We start from the raw sequence: 19,578 nt of genomic DNA on the forward strand, positions 1-19,578 counted from the left end.
TCTATAATTTTGGAAGTTGTTTGCCCTGCAATTCCTGTTTACTCAGGTAACATTATATCCTTCTTCCGTCTCTGACGGAGCTGAAGATGAAATGGTTATAGTTACAGTTTTCCTTGTTACCAAATTCAGAAAAGAAACTCACAAAAGAGGTAAAAAGGGTGTAAGATTGAGAGACATAAAAGCTTAAATTATTTACCTAGAAAATGTTTGGAGGTCTAAAAAGATAGTTTGGGGTTGATAATACAAGTTAGGATAGAAAGTGAATTAGGGACAGGCGGTGGTGGCGCACACCTTTAATCCCGGCACTTGGGAGGCAGAGGTAGGCCGGATCTCTGAGAGTTCGAGACCAGCCTGGTCTACAAGAGCCAGTTCCAGGACAGCCTCCAAAGCCACAGAGAAACCAAAACCCTGTCTCGAAAAACCAAAAATAAATAAATAAATAAATAAATAAAGTGAATTGGGTACCAAACTTTGGACTCACCAAGATATGACAGATTAGTTTTTCTGAATTTGCCAAATGCAAAATGGTATTTTACTGTGTTAAGAGTTTAAACCAGTCCTTTTTATTTAGACAAAAAGAAGAAAATATTGGGGGATATTCAATCACACTATGAACCTAGAATTTGCATTTGCATTAATTAAATAAAATTAACCTTGAGTCAGGAGGCTGAGTTAGCGTCTAGTTGACAGAAAGTAATCACAGAGCATCAGAAAGAGACAAAGACACACCATAAGTAGTAGGGAAGGATTTGGAGTGGCACATTTCTCTTTGTTTTTGTGGAACACAAGGACACTCTCTTTTGGGGAGACTCCAGCAAAGTTGAAAGTTAGCTGTTGCTACTCAGCCTCTCTGAGATAGCAGGTTTTCACCCAGCCTTTGAATCTCTATAGTCTTATTTATAAATAGACAGAGATTCAGTTAAAGCTACATTTAGTGGCAGCAACTGAGTAAGTGCCTGAGGGAACAGAATTCCCACCAAGGTATGGCTGGAGCAGCCAGGCCACTGCCAGAGAAGCAGGCTGGTAACTGTGGAGTTGCAAATATTGGCTGAAATAGCATTAGATTAAGGCACAGCCAACTATGCCAAAGTTAAAAAACAGACTGATAAGACAGAAAAAGTCTCCTTCAAGTAGTAAGCTGAAATCTGATGGTCAAGTAGCCAATAGCCAGGATGCGTGCGTGCTCGGTACTTGAAGGGCCAGAAGTAGTAGCAGCATACACTGATAATCCCAGCACTTGGAAGGTTGAGGCAGGAGGGGGTGCTACATAGTGAGTTCAGGGTCAGCTAGGGATGTAGAATAGGATCTTATCTCAAAATCCCCAAGTGTAGCCTTAAAAAAAAAAAAAAAAAAAAAAAAAGAGTGCACCCAGAAGTTCTGGACCAGCTGTCCTGTCTGACACAGGAGTGACATTTAACTAAAATCAACAGAGTCAGCTTCTTAGCAGTACTAGCTACATCCCTAAGCGCAACAACAACACTTCCAGTGGCTATCAGAGGAATTTATCAAGGGAATTTAATCCGTCTCGAAAGAATTTTCTACCAGATAGCACTGACCTAGAGCAAAAAGCACTGGCACTTGGGGACATCTCAGTTGTTTAGTCTAAGGAAGGAAGAAGGGTGGTGACAGAGTTGCAGTTAAGCACCAGTCTGCTGAGGGCAACAGAAAGAGGAACTAGATATCATTTCATATTGCTGCCCTGTTTCAAGCAGGGCAGTAACAAACAGATGTTTGTTAAAAATGCTGTGGTGATCATGGGGAGAACACTCAGAAGGGCTAGGAGCTAGAAGATGGGTTCAAGTTTCCTCTGGTACAACAGGCTAGACCGCAGCTGTGGCAGCCCTGGAGAAGTATGTGGAAGATCAAGTCAATCCATCTTACTAATAGATGCTGGGAGGATGAAGATAGTCATTATTAAAAGGTCTTTTTGTTTAAAAACAAGTAAATTAAAATTGCAGAGAAACTGCTGTATGTGCAGAAAGGTTAATGATTCATAATGGGGAAAATAAATATTCTTCATAAAGGTTTTTTCTTAGGTGTCAGACAAGGAACTGACATTTAATGCTCTGAACAGTCTTATGTAGTAAGAGCTAATATATTTATATTTTATAGAAGAGGAAAACAAAGGCTAACCATGAAGTAACACATCACAAATGTTATAACTAAGTCTGACTGTAAACCCCATTCTGTTTTAGTCAGTATGATACACTGCTTCCTTATGTTGGTTTTTTGCATATTGTTTTTTGAGAAGAAGTCTCAAAAACCCAGACTGGCCTCAAACCAAGAACAACCTTGAACCCCTGAACCTCAGGATACCACCTTCCCATTGTCAGTTATGGAATTATAGACCAGTACCACCATGCCTGGGTCCTATTGTTTTATTTAATAAGAGGAAGTGCTATTTGGCAAATGGAAGTCAAGACATCTGGTTCCAGTTTGGGGCTGGATTACAGAACAGGAAAAAAAAAGTCTTTTGTTGTCATTCCAGATAAAAAAGCAAAGGGCATTCTTAATACATGTGGAAGGAAAGCTACATAAGAGAATGAACAAGTTGTTTTTCATCTTGGACTGATTATGGTTAACTATTTGCTCTTTCTGTTCCATCTCATTTTATCCAGATTCTACAAGAGGTCCAAAATCACTGATATTTGTGCTAATCTCCTGAGGAGAACAATTAGAAACAAACTGGACACTTGGTGGTGAGCTCACAGCTTAGTGGAGGAAAAGCCTCGGGAATACACGGCCTGATTTAGGCGGTGTTGTTAAGAAATGGTCTCTTGTAACCCAGGCTAGCCTGGTACTCACTATGTAGCAAAGGAAGGTTTTAAACTGAACCTTGCCAGGCATTGATGGCGCATGCCTTTAATCCCAGCACTCGGGAGGCAGAGGCAGGCGGATCTCTGTGAGTTCGAGGCCAGCCTGGTCTCTAGAGTCAGTGCCAGGACAGACTCCAAAGCGACACAGAGAAACCCAGTCTCAAAAAAAAAAACAAAAACCAAAAAAAAAAAAAAAAAAACTGATCCTCTGCCTCCACTCCTAAGTGCTGGAAATACAGGTCCAACATACCACACGGAACTTTTTTTTTTTTTTTTAGTTTTTCCCAGTCAGGGTTTCTCTGTGGCTTTGGAGGCTGTCCTGGAACTAGCTCTTGTAGACCAGGCTGGTCTCGAACTCACAGAGATCCACCTGCCTCTGCCTCCCGAGTGCTGGGATTAAAGGCGTGTGCCACCAACACCTGGCTCCACACGGAGCTTTTAAATTTTTTCTTTTTCTTTTCTTTTGTTGGTTTCTTGAGACAGAGTTTCTTCTGTAGTTCAGGATAGTTTTAAATTTCCCAGCTCTGCGTCCCAGGGGACACTAGAGTTATAGGTGTGGGGCACCACATCTGGAATCCTGACTCTACAACTTACGACGGTACAGTGGTTCACCTCTAAGTCAACTGGATGATAACTGAAGACAGCTGTGAGGGTTAAGTCAGGTGGAAGCACCAAGAATAATACCATCCAAAAGAGCTGGGTCTAGGTCGGTTCCATGATAAGAGTACTGGCTAGCCTACCATGTCCAAGACTTACTAATTCTAAACTCCAACAGAAACACACAAAAAATAAAAGATGAGGTGGGTATTGTGGAATATTAACTGTGTAAAGATGTATTACATTTGTTTATGCTGCATTTGTTTAATTGTGAAAAGATGTGCTGCTATTTCATCTTGTACCTGATTGGTCTAATAATGAGCTGAACGGCCAGTAGCTAGGCAGTAGAGGGATAGGCAGGGCTGGTGGGCAGAGAGAATAAACAAGAGAAGAAATCTAGGCTTGAGAAAGGAGAGAGGAAAAGGGGAGCAAAGAGAGAGATGCCTTGGGCCAGCCAGAGGACATACAGAAAGAAAGGTAAAAAGCCCCGAGGCAAAAGGTAGATAAAGAGAGACACTAAAATAAGGGCTCAGATAAGGCTAAGCACTCAAAACTAATGGTAAGTCTCCATGTCATGATCTGGGAGCTGGTTGGTGGCCCCCCAAAAGAAAGACTGGTACAGGTATGAAGGAGGGAGAAAGAGATGTACAAAGTGACGGGGATTTTCCACTGTAAGTACTCAATAAGCCTCTGACAAAATAACTAATAGTAGATGCTAAGTACTATTTTATTATAAACAGTAGCACCTACTACGTCACTGTATTTTCTAATACAGAGACAAAGAGTCATGCTGGGTGTGGGGGGGGGTACACTTTTAATCCCAGTACCTGGGAGACAGAGGTAGGCAGATCTCTGAGTTCAAAGCCAGCCAGGTCAATTCCAGACCAGCTAGGGTTACACAGAGAAACCCTATCTCAAAAAAATCAAGATACATAAATATTAAAAATGTAAAAAGGAGAGTCATAATTTTCTAGCTAACTACTGGCTCCTAAATGTAAAGAATACACTTTGTGGCCATGCCTCTCCCCATCTGCACAAGGATACAAGTTCAGCAGCAGCATCAGGATGAAAAGACCAGCACATGTTTGACTCAGCAGCATCTCTAACAGTGTCTCTCTAGGCTAATATGAAAGTCAAGTGGGGAATAATTCCCCTCTAGATGAATACAATTTACCAAGATGTTCTTCCCAGGTTTGCCTTACAACTGTAGTCAAAGAAAGGTGTATACTAAAAGTTGGCTAAAATTCAATAAAAGTATACTTAAAATTTTAATTTGTAACATAAAAATCCATTTCTAGCCAGTCAGGACAGTGACCATTTGATTTACACAAAGTATAACACAGAATTTCTTTTCTCCTATGGTTCTTTCTTTCTTTCTTTCTTTCTTTTCTTTCCTTTTTTTTTTTTTTTTTTTTTTTTGAGAAAAAGTCTCACTGTGTTGCCAAGGCAAGCTCATGACCCTCCTACCTCTGCAGCCTTTTGAGTGCTGGGATTACAGATATTCAATGGCATTCCTGGATTGGTCATAGAATCTCTTTAAGTAGCAAACTTTCCTACAGCATATAAAAGTATTAAATCAATCCTGATGCTTTCTAATGCATTTCAGATCTAAACTGAGGAACAGAAGTTTGGTAATATATTCTAGTAGAGAAACCAACTCAACAGGTACACATGACACAGGACTTGGCTCTCTCTGAGTATCTTTCTAGAAGCTACTAACTAAAGATCTAGTCCATTGGAGATTAATGCTACAGGCTTCAAAGACATCTATTAGACCTCTTTGGATTCTTCATTCCATTTTCAGCCTAACTATGCCTATAGGCAACAAAAAACACTACTACACAGCCAGTGGGTAATAGTATTGCATAGAAATATACCTAATTTCCAATTTCTGCTGATTTAATTGTTTACTCCTGGAATGAATATATTTGATAAAGAAAAGGGGCAGATCTTTTTCCTCCAAAAATGTGCAAATAAATTAAAACCTTTGGCCCCAATCTGGGTATTTGATTATGAAGCTGTAATATGGACCCAGTCACTCCATCCTGCCCTGTAATTTTTATAAAGGCCCAGTTTTAACGAAACCATAACACCAAGCCAGAGCTGTACCTGAATTTCATCGCACTTGATTAGCTTTTCCACCTCTCCTTGACTCAGAAGAATGAACTCTTCATGTTGTACCACTTCAGGAAAATGCTTCTGGCTAAAAACCTCAGCTGCTTGCATCAGGTCAACGCAATTGTGAGTTTCAGCAAAATCTCTGATACCCAGGCAATTAGAAGGGTCCAGCTGACTTTCTAAGAACTCACAGCAGGCTTGTTTCACACCTAGGATAAACACAGGCAGTGAGCAGACTTCAGGATACAAGGCCAAGGGTGAAGTCTTCTCTACATGTTATCAGAACACTGGCTCCACACCTTAACACACAAATTAGAAAATGTATGGTCAAGGCATTTAAATATTATCTCTGTCTTATGTATTATGTCACTTTCTTTTTAACGATTTATTTATTTATTTATTTATTGTGTATAGTACTCTGTCTGCATGTATGCTTGCCGGCAAGAAGAGGGTGCCAGATTTCTTCACATATAGTTGTGAGCCACCATGTGGTTGCTGGGAATTGAACTCAGGACCTCTGGAAGAGCAGCCAGTGCTCTTAACCTCTGAGACATCTCTCCAACCCCACTATGTCACTTTTAAAAGCCCTTTATATCTGCTTCTGCTTCATCTTTAAAATGAATACAGCAAGTCCGACCTAGTTTCAAGGACATTCACACCATCAAATGCTGTACACTCTTAGCTACTGAAACCAATCTAAAAACAAGAACCAATGTTCTTATTTTCTACTCCCTACATAAAGATTTTGTTTTGTTTTGTTTTAAGATTTACTGATTTTTATTTTATGTGTCTAAGTATTAGGTCTGCATGTATGTAAATGCATCATGGCATACAGTGCCCAAGGAGGTCATACCTGTCAGATCCCTTGGAACTGGACCTAAAGGCAGTTGTGAGTCATCGACCATGTCAGTGCAGGGAATTGGACCCAGGTTCTCTGGGACACACGTGTTCTTAACTACTGAACCATATGTCAAATTATTTTAAAACTCCAGTGAGGCTGGGTATGGTGGCACAAACTTTAATCCCAGCACTTGGGAGGCAGAGGCAGAGGCAGAGGCAGAGGCAGAGGCAGAGGCAGAGGCAGACAGCTTTCTTGTGAGTTTGAAGCCAGCCTGGTCTACAAAGCAAGTTCCAAGACAGCCAACAGTGTTACACAGAGAAACCCAAAAAACAAGCAACCCCTCCAGTGAAGGAAAATAATGCCGTAATTCTCTAACTGGGAAATTCAGAAGAGAAGCTTGGGATGTATGTAGCTTTACAGAAAAGCAGTTCTGCTAGTATAGCATCTCAGAATGCACAAGGCCCCAGTTCAATCCTTGGCACTGGAAAAAAAAAAAAAAAAAGTACAGTGCATGAACTCAATTCTTGCCTAGTGGTGGTAGCAAATGCCTTCAATCCCAGCAACTGGGAGGCAGAGGCAGGCAGACCTCTGTGAGTTCGAGACCAGCCTGGTCTACAAGAACTAGTTCCAGGACAGCCTCCAAAGCCACAGAGAAACCCTGTCTTGGAAAAAAAACCCAAAACCCCAAAACCAAAAAACTAACAAACAAATGAACTCAATTCTTTAAGGCTGTTTTTTGAGGCAGGGTCTTACTCTGTAACCCTGGCTGGCCTGGAGCTCATGATGCAGATCAGACTGGACTCAAATTTACAAATATCTGTCTGCATCTCTCTCCTGAGTGCTGAGATTAAAGGTGTGTGCCACAACATCTTGCATAAACTTAATTCTTAATTTTATAACTCTGTTTATAAAATATAAATTGTGTTTCATTTTACTTAAATCTATATTACAAGTGGAGAATGTAGACTGGATATAATGGTTTGTTCCTGTAATCCCAGCACTCAGAAGAATACAAAGGATCAGTAACTCAAGGACAGCGTGGACTACACAGTGAGACTCATCTAAAACAAAACAAAACAACAGCAAGAATGTTTCATTTATGTGGATATACATAAATGGCGGTTAAAAGAAACAGACTGGCTAGTCCTTGACCACAATTGCAATCCTAGTACTCAAGAGGCTGAGGCAAGAAGATAGAATTAGGAACACCTGGGATACAGCTCAGGGCCAGTTTTTTTCTATACAGTGTAAACCAAAACAAAGAAAAAGTACACACACACACACACACACACACACACACACACACACACACACACATAAAAATAGACTAGAAACTGGAAGGGAGGCCATCTCTAATGCAGTGAAAATTATATTTTAACTATTATACATCGATTTAAATTTTATTTTATTTACTTTTTTTGAGACATGGTCTACCTATATAGCCCATGTTGCCTCTCTTTCACAAGTGCTAGGTAAATTTTATTTCTAATAAGTATTTTAAGTCAGGCATGGTGGCACATGCCTTTAATTATAGTATTGGGAAGCAGAGGCAGGTGGCTATGCTAGAATTTGAGGCAGTCAGAGTTACATAATGAGACCCTGTCTCAAAAAAACCCAAAAACAAACAAGGGGACTGGAGAGACGGTTCAGCCATTAAAAGCATTTGTCACTCTTGAAGATAATCTATGTTCGGTTCCCAGCATCCAGAAAGCAGCTCACAACTGCCTATAACTCCAGTTCCAGGGGCTCTGACATTTGACCTCTGTGGCCACCAAAGGTCCTACTTTCCAGCATAACACTTATACGCATAAAAAATAAAAATAAACTAAATAAAATTTAAAAAAGATATTTCACATGATTCAAAGACTTAAAGATATAAAATGGTTTATATGAAGAGTCCTCTTAGCCTCTCCATGCCCATAGCCACCTAATGACAAGGTAAATAAGTGGACAGTATCTCTGCAGGAAATGAACACTATCAGTTTCTTGGCAATTCTTACATGAGTACTATGCAAGTATGCTTGCATGTATGTATTAAGGACATCCCTGTATTTTCCATTCTTCTGTTTTGCTTAATTATCTTATGTGTGGGTGCTTTGCATACATGTGTGTCTGTACACCATTTTCTTACCTGGTGCCCAGAAGAGGGCATCAGGTTCCCTGGAAACGAAGTTACCAATAGTTGTAAGCCACCAAGTGGGTGCTGGGACTCAAACACAGGTCCTCCTGAAGAGCAAGCAGTCCATGCCCTTAACCATAGAGGCATCTCTTCAGCCCTTTGGCTTGGTTTTGAGACATAAATCTCATTTTGTAGACTAAGTTGGCTTGAAACTCACACAATCCTCCTGTCTCAGCTTCCTAAGTGCTGGGATAACTAGTGTTAGTCATCACACCTGGTCCTTCCATATTCTCAAAAATAGAAAAAGTTTAAACATTTTCTTTTCCAAGAGCCAAATACTCATATTTGGAGAGTCTTTTGCATTGCTCTTAAATACACCTGACTTCCATGCTCAGAGATTCAAAAGTCATGCTTCTAGATGGGCCTCTGAAAGTCTTGATTAATTTTACATCATGAAAACCACTTCCAGGGCTGATGTGTCAGGAACAAGGATACCTTTTCTCAACTGTACCTTTCAGCTGAAGTAGACAGGCTGCTGGGAGCAGTTCTTGAACATTCTCCACTGTCACGTGTACTGTTTCTGTGTACACAAAGTCCAACAGGATTTCCATGGTAGAAGCAGTTAAACCTTGAATGTCAACATATGGCTTCCCCTTCTCTGAAAGCTGAAAATTCATAAGGCAGAAAAGAATGGTACTTTTAATTCCACAATGTAAAGACAGAATCTAAGCCTAAGAACTCAAATGGACACTGGTACTAATTAAATATACATCGTTTAAAAACAATAGTCTGGGGCTGGACAAATAGCTCAGTGGTGAAGAGTATTACTAGCTGCTCTTCCAGAGGACCTGGGTTCAATTCCCAGCACCCAAGGAAGTTCACAATCATCCATAACACCAGTTCCAGGGGACTGATGCCATTTCCTGACCTCCATAGGCAACAGGCACACACACATAAGGCATAGTCATACATGCATGCAAAACACTCATAAACGTAAAATAATTTTATAAAAAATGTTTAAATTACCATCTATTTTATTTGATTTGTATATACCAAGTATGTCATGTATTTGTAAATCTGCAAATAGAGTGGGCAGTTGGTTGTATCCCTAGTAGTGAACAGTAGAATATCAAAATTTTCTAGAGAATAATTACCAACCTGATTTCATATTAAAACCAACATAGATGTTTTAGAGAACAGAATATAAAAGTATTTCATAAACTTACCACTAGTGTCTATGTGCCTTTATGATAAAACATTATCTCTTCTCTGTCCTCTCCGCCCACCACCCATATGCTGTAGTGTGGCTGGCCTGGTTTTCAGTTTGTAGCCCAAGCTGTCCCTGAAGTTATTGCTACCCTCTTGCCCCAGACTTCTGAGGGCTGAGATTACATGCATTTGCCACCATGTGTGGCTAAAATAGAAATAGTCAATTTCATGATAATAGGACTCTGAGGTTTATAGTTACAGCCTCCTCCAAGATTACCACATTCCACTCATCTACCCTCAGAGTACATCTGGATGGAAAAAGAACATGCAGATCATTGTAAAAGGCTCTTCTGTTAACTGTCTGAGCTAGAGCTGCTCTAGGCTGTGTTATGACATCCTACACATCAAAAACAAAACCAAAAGCAAACACAAAAGTGGGGGGGAAAAGTCTATCAGGATACAACTCAGCTGTTTGATGGTTCTTCAAAATATTGATATGTACCTGTGATTCCAGGCCTTAAGGCAGAGACAGGCAGATTCTGAGTCTCAGTGAGAGATCCTGTCTCAAAAGTAAGATGGAGGGGCTGGAGCGATGGCTCAGTGCACTGCCTGCTCTTCCAAAAGTTCTGAGTTCAATTCCCAGCAACCACATGGTAGCTCACAACCATTTGTAATGATACCTTGTGCCCTCTTCTGGCCTGCACACATACATGCAGGCAGAACACTATACCTAATAAATAAATCTTAAAAAACAAAAAACAACCCACAACCCCAAAGAAGCTAGGAAACAAGGAGGACCCTAAAAGAGACATACGTGGATTGATCCCCGGAGAAGGGGAAAGGGACAAGATCTCCCGAGCAAATTGGGAGCACTGGGGGGAGGGGAAGGGAGGTAAAAGGAAGAAGAGGGGAGAAGGAGAAGAGGGAGGAGAACATGAGGAATCAGGAAGGTTGAGTTGTGGGAAGAATAGAGAAGCAGGGCAAGAAAAGGACAGAGCCATTATGGGTTTAGCAAGAAATCTGGTGCTCGGGAAATCTCTAGGGATCCACAAGGATGACCCCAACTAAGAATCTAAGCAGTAGTGGAGAGGCTGCCTTAAATGCCCTTCCCCTATAATGAGATTGACGACTACCTTAAATGCTATCATAGAGCCTTTACCCAGTAGCTGATAGAAGCAGAAGCAGAGACCCACAGCTAAGCACTGAACTGAACCAGCTGCAGAGAGGGAGGAGTGATGAAAAAGGGGTCAAGACCATGCCAGAAAACCCATAGAAATAGCTGACCCGAACAAGGGGGAGCTCATGGTCCCCTGTCTGACAGCTGGGGAACCAGCATAGGATGGAACCAGGTCCCCTGAATGTGGGTGTCAGTTGGGAGGCCAGGGCAGTCTATGGGGCCTCTGGCAGTGGAACCAGTATGTATCCCTAGTGCACCAATGGGCTGTGGAAGCCCATTCCCTATAGAAGGACACTAACTCAGCCTAGACACATGGGGGAGGGCCTAGGTCCTGCCCCAAATGATGTGACAGATTTTTGATGATCCCCATGTGAGGCTTCACCCTCCCTTAGGGGAATGGGAGGACAGGAGGGAGAGGGAACTGGGATTGGTATGTAAAATAAGATTGTTTTTAACTTAAATAAAAATTAGTTAAAAGATAAAAAAAATTGGCAGGCAATGTCTTTACCAAAAGATGCTGTCTCAAAAATAAAATAAAAATGAAGCTAGAACATTAAAAACTATTTTTTTTTTAAAGGAAAAAGTAGGGTGGAGAGTGACTAATGAGGGCTTCTGACAATGGCCTCACAAAGGTGAGCACACTCAGGTCCACATGCGCTCACACACATAAACTCCTATTACAACACTCTGATGTACTTCCATTACAAACTAAATGGCTTTATCAACTTTGATTTCTCCAACAGCCCAGAGAATGACAAAAAACATTGATTACAAAACCAATCCCATACATAAAAAAGATTCATTAGTGGTACATGTTGTCTTTAATCCCAGGTAGAGGCAGGTAAATATCTGAGTTCAAGGCCAACCTGGTCTACAGGAGTTCTAGGACAGGCACAGAAAAGCCCTGTCTAAAAAAGATGAAAAGAAGAAAACAAAAGAAAAAAGAAGAAGAATCATGTATGAGAAGAAATTAGTTATTTTTCAAGACTCCACAAATTTCTCAATGTTGAATAAACAGTGCAGACAGACTTTCTCCAAGACAACAGCAAACAGGGTATTAATGTACAATCAGTAGCTGGCAGTCTTCTTAGTCCATTCCATGCTCAGCACTTCTGGTTAACACCCCTTACCCAGCTAAATGCCAGTGCTCTGGGGACAGCCATAATGGAGAGATCTGTGCTGTTGTATTATTCAAGACGGTTTTTAAATTAGCCTGGATGAGCCAGAATGACCTGGCAGCTTTCTGTTTCTTCTATCAGACTGAGCAAGGGAGTTAAGAAGTAGGCTTTATAGTCACAAGCTGTAGAGGCAAAGCCCACCTGTGTGTAACATTCTCAAGCTCCATGACCATGGACACGGCATTTATTGAGACCCTTTTTCATTTGTAAAATGAAATGTTAATATATACCTTTAGGATGAATGACAAACACAGCATTGTAACAGGGCCCATAAATATAGCTACTATTATACTTCTCTCCTATCCGGTTCCAGCAACTACCTCTTCATTATGGTGACGGGTACTAACTAAAGAAAAACTGGTAGGTAGAGATACCTTTTAAAGAGTCTTATCATAGCCACGCATGGGTGGCACATGCCTGTAATCTCTGTACTTGAGGAGACTGAGGCAGAAAGATGGAGTAGTTCAGATCAACTTGGGCTATGTAGTAAGATTCTGTCTCAAAAACAGATGTACACGCCAGGCATTTTCTTTTTTTCTTTTTTTTAAATTTTATTTATTATGTATACAGTGTTCTACCTGCATGTACACCTGCAGGCCATAAGAGGTACCAGATCTCATTACAGATGGTTGTGAGTCACCATGTGGTTGCTGGGATTTGAACTCAGGACCTCTGGAAGAGCAGTCAGTGGTCTTAACCTCTGAGCCATCTCTCCAGTCCAGGAACACTCATTTTCTATGACTATTGGTAATTTAAAAGGGGAAGCCATCATATGTCTTATTCAGAGCTTACCTATTTAACAAATACACTATACAAATTCATGGGTTTACCAAGCTACAATTTTTTTTTCATTGCTGGGTGTTTTTTTTTTTTTTTTTTTTTAATACACAAACCTTTTATTTGTATTTTTTATGTACATTGGTGTTTTGCCTGCATGTATGTCTATGTGAGGGTCTCAGATTCCCAGAACAGGGTTACAGACAGCTGTGAGCTGCCATGTGGGTGCTGGGAATTAAACCTGGGTCCTCTGGAAGGACAGCCAGTGCTCTTAACCCCTGAGCCATCTCTCCAGCCCCTGCTGAGTGTGTTTGAGATGGGTATTATTCTGTAGCCTAGACTAGCCTCAAATTTATGGTGATCCTCCTGCTTCTGCTTCCCGAGTGTTGGGATTATAAGTGTGACACACGATACCTGGTTTCAAATTTATATTTTATTGGTAGCTTGTTTCGAAGTTTTAACAGGGCAGGGATCCTACATTTTTGACCAAAGAATGGTCTTTTGTTGGGATACAACATCTGTGACTGAGCATCCCCCACAGAAGACACAAACAAACAGTGAAGAAAGAAAGGGACACTCACCTAGCTGGCCAGAGAATTCAGACAAATCACCAATACATGCTATTCTGCTCTTTGAAATAAGAGCAGAATGTATGAAACAAGTTACATACGTGAATTTCACTTATGGAGCAATGACTTGCACTTACCTCACTAGTGAACATGGCACAGAAATAATCACTGCAGGCAGCCAGCACAATCCGGTGGGCAGGGAAGTCTTTCTGCTCTACTCTCAAGGTCACATCACAGAGGGTGTTGCTCTTCCTGAGGGAGTTCATGGAGTTGAGGATGGACTTGGCATGAGTATTTGTCATTATGTCTTTGGGGGCCATAATGCCGCCCATCAAGCACTATGGAGAAAGAACAAAGTAATCCTTGGATGATGCAGCTACAAGAGAAAAGAGACCATATTTGAAGAAGTGGGAAGCTGAATACACAATTAGCTTTACAAATTAAGGAACTAAAAAGGGGCTTCCTTAAACACAAACTTCCACAAGTCCAGAGCATGCCCGACCCTGGCACCACTACCATAATCTAGCTAACACCAACTTAAGTTATCTCTTCTGCCTCCAAATTCTACTAGTTCTACATCTTTGTATTCAACCAAGTAAGGATCAAAATATTCAAAAGGTAAAGTATTGACTTTGAACATGTACAGACTTTTATTATTTTCCCTAAATAACACTATCTTAGTCAGGGTTACTAATGTTGTGATAAAACACCACGATCAAAAAGCAACTTGGGAGTCAGGTGTAATGGCTCACACCTTTAAATCCCTGCACTTGGGAGGCAGAGGCAGGCAGATGTCTTGAGATTGAGGCCAACCTGGTTTAAAGAGTGAGTTACAGGACAGCCAAGGTTACACAGAGAAACACTGTCTCCAAAAACAAGCAAAATCAACAAAAAAGCAACTTGGGGAGGAAAGGGTTTATTTGGCTTACAGATCCCAAGTCACAGTCCACTGTAGGAACTCAAACCAAGTGGAACTGATACTCCAGGAAATGATGCAGAAGCCATGGAGGGGAGGCTCATTGACTTGTTCCTTATGACTTGCTCAATTTACTTACTTTTCTTTCTTTTTTCTTTTCTTTTCTTTCTCTTGTTTTTTGAGACAGGGTTTCTCTGTTGTAGTCCTGGCTGTCCTGGCACTTGATCGGTAGACCAGGCTGGCCTCAGCTCACAGACATTTGCTCGCCTCTCCCTCCCAAGTGCCAGGATTAAAGGAGTGCAGTACTACCACCTGTGTTCTTAAAGAACACAGGACCAAGAGACCAGGGGCAGCACAGTGAGCTAAGCATTCCACCATCAATCACTAGTTAAGAAAATGCCCTACCAAATTCACTGCACCCTGATCTTCTATAGGCCTTTTCTTAAATAAGGTTCCCTCCTCTCAGATGACCATAGCTTGTGTCATACTGACATAAAATCAGCCAGTACAAAAACAACAATTTTATTGTTTTAGGTATGAGTAATCCAGAGTGTGTGCATGGAGTATATGCAAATACTATGCATATCATTCTATATGACTTCAGAGCCAGGTGTAGTGGAGTATCCCCCATAATTCAAGCACTTGGGATACAGAGGTAGATTGCTTCAAGCTGAAGGTCACCGTAGTCTACATAATGAGTTCCAGGACAGCCTGGGCTCCATCTCAAAAAACCAAACCAAAGACTAGCACACTCAGATTTTGCTATCTGTGGATTCCTGTAACTAATTCCCTATGAGTATCAGAGAATGACCAGAACCCCGAAGTTCACGTATATGCATCAGTTGAATAATTATGTATTTGAAAAGCAATGTGAGGAATACTTTCCTGAGTGGGAAGATTTTAGTAGTGCTATTTTCCTCCTCAGAACCCTTATTGGGGAATGCGATGGAGGTGGTTATGAGAACAATCTTTTACTTTCTGAAATGAACCAAGAAAAGAAACTCAAGACCTGGCCATGATGGTGCACACCTTAATCCCAGCACTCGGGAGGCAGAGGCAGGCAGGAGCTCTGTGAGTTCGAGACTAGGTTGGTCTACAACAGCTAGTTCCAGGACAGCATCCAAAGTCACAGAGAAACCCTGTCTCAAAAAACCAAAAAACAAAACAAAAACAAAGCTAGTAGTAGTCAGGGAACTTCACCCCCTCTGGAGGCTGCTGCATCAGCTTGCTAGACAGGGTCTCTCCCTCAGTAGGGTAAACAATTTAATAAACCTTGTGCATTTGCATTGGTGGTCTGTCTCCCTGGTATCTTTGGGGATCCTTGTTACTCAGGAACAACATTTATAAGCCGGGCATTGGTGGCGCACGCCTTTAATCCCAGCACTTAGGAGGCAGAGGCAGGCGGATCTCTGTGAGTTGGCCAGCCTGGTCTCCAGAGCGAGTGCCAGGATAGGCTCCAAAGCTACACAGAGAAACCCTGTCTCGAAAAACAAACAAACAAACAAACAAACAAAGAAACTCTTCTTCCAAAGTTCACAATCATAATTTCTGAAAAGTTGAGGTTCTAAGTTCTCATCTCTTGTTTAGTTACATTAAAAGCACCTCCAACAACTCCACAACCTCTATTTTACAAAAAAGGGGATGATTCTCTAAAGCAAATTGTTTTCGTTTTTAAAAGCTTTCCTAAAGTTAACATAGTTTCAATTGTGAGCCACAAGAAACTCTAGGGATTTGTTGAATTCTCAGTAAGGGTCTGAAGATTATGAAATTTTCCTGGTGTCTTACTACAGGCAGGGCTCAGCCTGTGATTGGAACTTTTAAGGTTGGTGTCAAAACTGACAGTAACCCCAGTCTAGCAACCCTCCTCCCAGCACAAAGCTCCTGAGCACATCCTTTACCTTTTAGAAACGCCATATTCTAGAACTTGTGCTAATATCTGAATAGAGGGGTTCCATTTTGAATGGGGGGGAGGGGCATCAAATTCTAGAAGACTAAAATGAAAAGGAAAAAAATAACGTCGTTCTCCCCTGCCAACGCCAAGCTTACCATCATCAAGTATTAGAAAGACCTGGATAGGTAGGGCAAGGAGTTAGATATGCGGTAGTCATGGAAAACTGCATCTGTATCTTGGTAGCTGTGTCTCCTGGTTAGGTGGGGACTTAACGCACGCCAGAACGCAGGAAACCAACCAAATTGCACTAAGCCTTCCCATGGTCAGCATGCACCTCTCTGGCGAAGCATCCGTGAAGCTAAATTTGGGATATTCCCACTGTATCAGAAACCAAGGCATCAGAGTGCTTAACGAATTGCCAACATGCACGTTATTCAAGAAGGGATTGCAAAAAGACTCTGGCTTCATTACAATGTGTTGCGGTTTCGACACCAGCACCTTGATTTTTTTTTTTTCAAGATCACATTGTGGGGGGGTGCCCTACAACGGAACATGAGGTTCACTATAATTTGCGAGGGCAAGGGTGTTGCATGAATATACCATGCACCTCATCAGTTCTCTTTAAAAACTCCTTTAAAATGCCCAACGCAGACCCCAATGCGCTGCTCCCACCTACCTTCCGAGAAAGCCCACTCCAATCTTTGGAGTATGTAGCTTTGCTTTGTTAAATAAACTTCGCCTTAACTGTTTCTCGGCCGAATTCTTTCCTTTCAGGTGAAACCTTCTCCCGGGGCAGGCAGGCAGGCAGGCAGGCAGGCGGGCAGGCAGGCGGGCGGCAGGCAGGCAGGCAGGCAGGCAGGCGCTGCTCCGGGGAAGCAGAGAAGCCACCGCTAACCCCGGGGCGCCCCACCGAGTCTCCGCCCGATCCGGGGGTCACCAGGGCTGGGGGAAGGCCGCACCCCAGAATGAGGGCAGAAGTGGAAGGCCGGGTGTCACCGCCGCATCCACTCACCTGGGCTCCGTGGACGCCCAAGCGGAGGGGCTGGGCGCGGGGCTCTCAGGCGGCTGAGCAGCCGGAGCGCCGCCGCCGCCGCCGCCCGGACCAGCCGCTGCGGAGCAGTCTCTGTGGTACTCCAGTCTCTAGGCTCGTCAGCCGCGCGGCGTGATGACGTCGCGCAACGGGAGGGGCGACCCTCTCCTAGGTCACGTCACGTTAGGGAGGCCAAGCGGAGGGGCCCTGCGTACCTGGGGGTTCAGAAAACGGGAAAGAGAAAGTGGAAGGGTGGACGGAGTGGGACGTGCGGCGCGGGAGCGTGGGCCGGAGGCGAAGGGTTCGAGGCTGCCGGTCCCCACACACGGTACGGCAGGCGGCTGCGTCCCCCTCACACTCAGCAGTCCCCCGCAACTTCAAAATTGCCCAGGTCAGTTGTGAACAATCAGGCTGCCTGTCGCCGTGGGACCTTCTTAGGCCCTGTGACCGCAGGCCTCTGGGCCCTGAATGGGCCTGTCAACCATGAGGCGATGACTTCCTTCACTCCCAGCCAAGGGGAAGGAACTTGTGGATTGACTAAACTGTCAGAAATTGGACACAGTGAGGGAAACTGCAAAGGACCTTCTCAAAGAGGACACTAGTCATCTCTATTGCATTGACCCATCACCATGTCATTCATTAGTGCTGAAGTTGTTAGGAATTTTGCTTCTCGTTGATTTCAAGTTTACCTTGTGGCTGAGAAGGGAAAGGTATTTCTTGGTTTAGCGTATATGAATGAATAAATTGGATTATCCTGCTTTTCTCTGTACAACATTTGGTTCTGTTTGTTTTGTTTTTCGAGATAGGGTTTCTATGTGTAGCCCCGGACTGTCTTGGAACTCGCTCTGTACATCAGGTTGGCCTCGAACTCACAGAGATCCTCCTACCTATGCCTCCCGAGTGCTGGGATTAAAACCTTGTGCCACCACGCTTGGCAAACATTTGGTTTTTTAAAGATCATAAAGTGTAGTCAAGTGGGCAGCTTTAGTGTTTCCTTCGTGTCATATCTTCCTGATCCCAAAATGTTCCTGAATTTTAAATATGGTGGATGGAGTACAATGCAGAACTGATAGAAATTCTATTGAGGGCTCTTTGGATTTATTTGTTGAAATGATTAATATAGATATATTTTGATTGTTTTTTGTATCCTAGACATTGGACTGTTTGTCGTGTCCCCAGGCAGGAGTGCCTCCCCAAAACTTCTAGAGTAGATAAATGTAAGGTAGCTAGAACAGGAACCAATGCCCTCTTCTGACCTCCTTGGTCACCAGGCACATACATGGTGCACATACATACATACAGGCAAAACATTTATACACATAAAACATTATTTACTAGCTTTCTTGGCCTTCTCTGACTGTTTCTGCTTTTACATGTAAACATTTTCTTAATAGACTTTTTGCCCTTTTTCTTTCATCTAGGCAAATGCTTTCCTGACAAACAGAAAACACAAGTTATTCAAGAATTTTCTTGAGAGCTGGGCATTACACATGTAAACCCATACTTGGGAGATGACAGCAGGAGAGAGGGAATTCAAGAGTAGCTCAGCCTTCGTGGGAAATTCTATCCTAAAAACAGTAGCAACAAAAGCTGGAAGTGTAGCTAGCATATGAGAAGCCCAAAATGGATGGAGGTAGCAGGATAGAGAGTTTCTTTGGGATTTTTTTTAATTTTTGGTTTTTCGAGACAGGGTTCCTCTGGCTGTTCTGGAACTCACTCTGTAGACAGGCTGGCCTTGAACTCACAGAGATACACTTGCTTCTGCCTCCCAAGTGCTGGGACTAAAGTTGTTCGACAACCTATTCTTTGGGTCTTTACCATTTATAATAATTGAGTTGCTAAGGCTCCAATGTAATGCAGGACCTCGTTCTCTATAGGTAGTAAGGGAAAAGGGCCCGTGGTGAAAACTGCAAATCACTCATATTGCAATGAAAACCGAGTCCGGGGTTTAAAGTACTAAGAGTTAAGATGGCAGAGTCTAGAGCACTCAGGGAAATGAGTAAGAGGGCTTGTAGCTGGGATGACACAGCCAAGCTAAACATATAACAGGAAGGACAAAGCTCTGGGCCGGTGAAGAGAAGTCATCCAGTCCTCCTGAAGCCCTTGAGGCATGGTTGTGAGACATGATTGTCCTTTCATATACTCTTGCTGCTAATGTTGCTAATTTTAATAGATTAAGATGTAAGTAAAGATGGCTGCTAACAATAGTTTCTACCTAGGAGACTTCTCAGATCACCCCACAGATAAGGAATTCAATATGAGCTAAACAAGAAAGAGTGCAGCTACTTCTTTGGAGCTGTGATAGAACTAACTTTCTGCCATGGAAAAGCTACCAATTGG

General features: G+C 42.4%; 1 protein-coding gene across 5 annotated transcripts in view; it reads right to left on the reverse strand.

Moving 5' to 3' along the window:
- Klhl12 (kelch like family member 12) overlaps positions 1-17,357 on the reverse strand; it is a 38,911-nt gene extending 21,554 nt beyond the window's left edge. The window contains exons 1-5 of one of the 5 annotated variants that reach the window (XM_035445125.1): positions 17,221-17,338; positions 16,885-17,070; positions 13,539-13,739; positions 9,003-9,156; positions 5,523-5,740 (exon numbers count right to left, since the gene is read on the reverse strand). In XM_035445125.1, coding sequence (XP_035301016.1) covers positions 5,523-5,740; positions 9,003-9,156; positions 13,539-13,733 — 567 coding nt within the window. In that variant the 5' untranslated portion in view covers positions 13,734-13,739; positions 16,885-17,070; positions 17,221-17,338. The other 4 variants (XM_027417550.2, XM_027417549.2, XM_027417551.2 and 1 more) reach the window with 4 other exon arrangements.
- Between the last annotated feature and the right edge of the window lie 2,221 nt (positions 17,358-19,578).

The sequence above is a fragment of the Cricetulus griseus genome, chromosome 5 (genome assembly GCF_003668045.3).
Source record: "Cricetulus griseus strain 17A/GY chromosome 5, alternate assembly CriGri-PICRH-1.0, whole genome shotgun sequence".
Taxonomy (NCBI): Eukaryota; Metazoa; Chordata; class Mammalia; order Rodentia; family Cricetidae; genus Cricetulus; species Cricetulus griseus.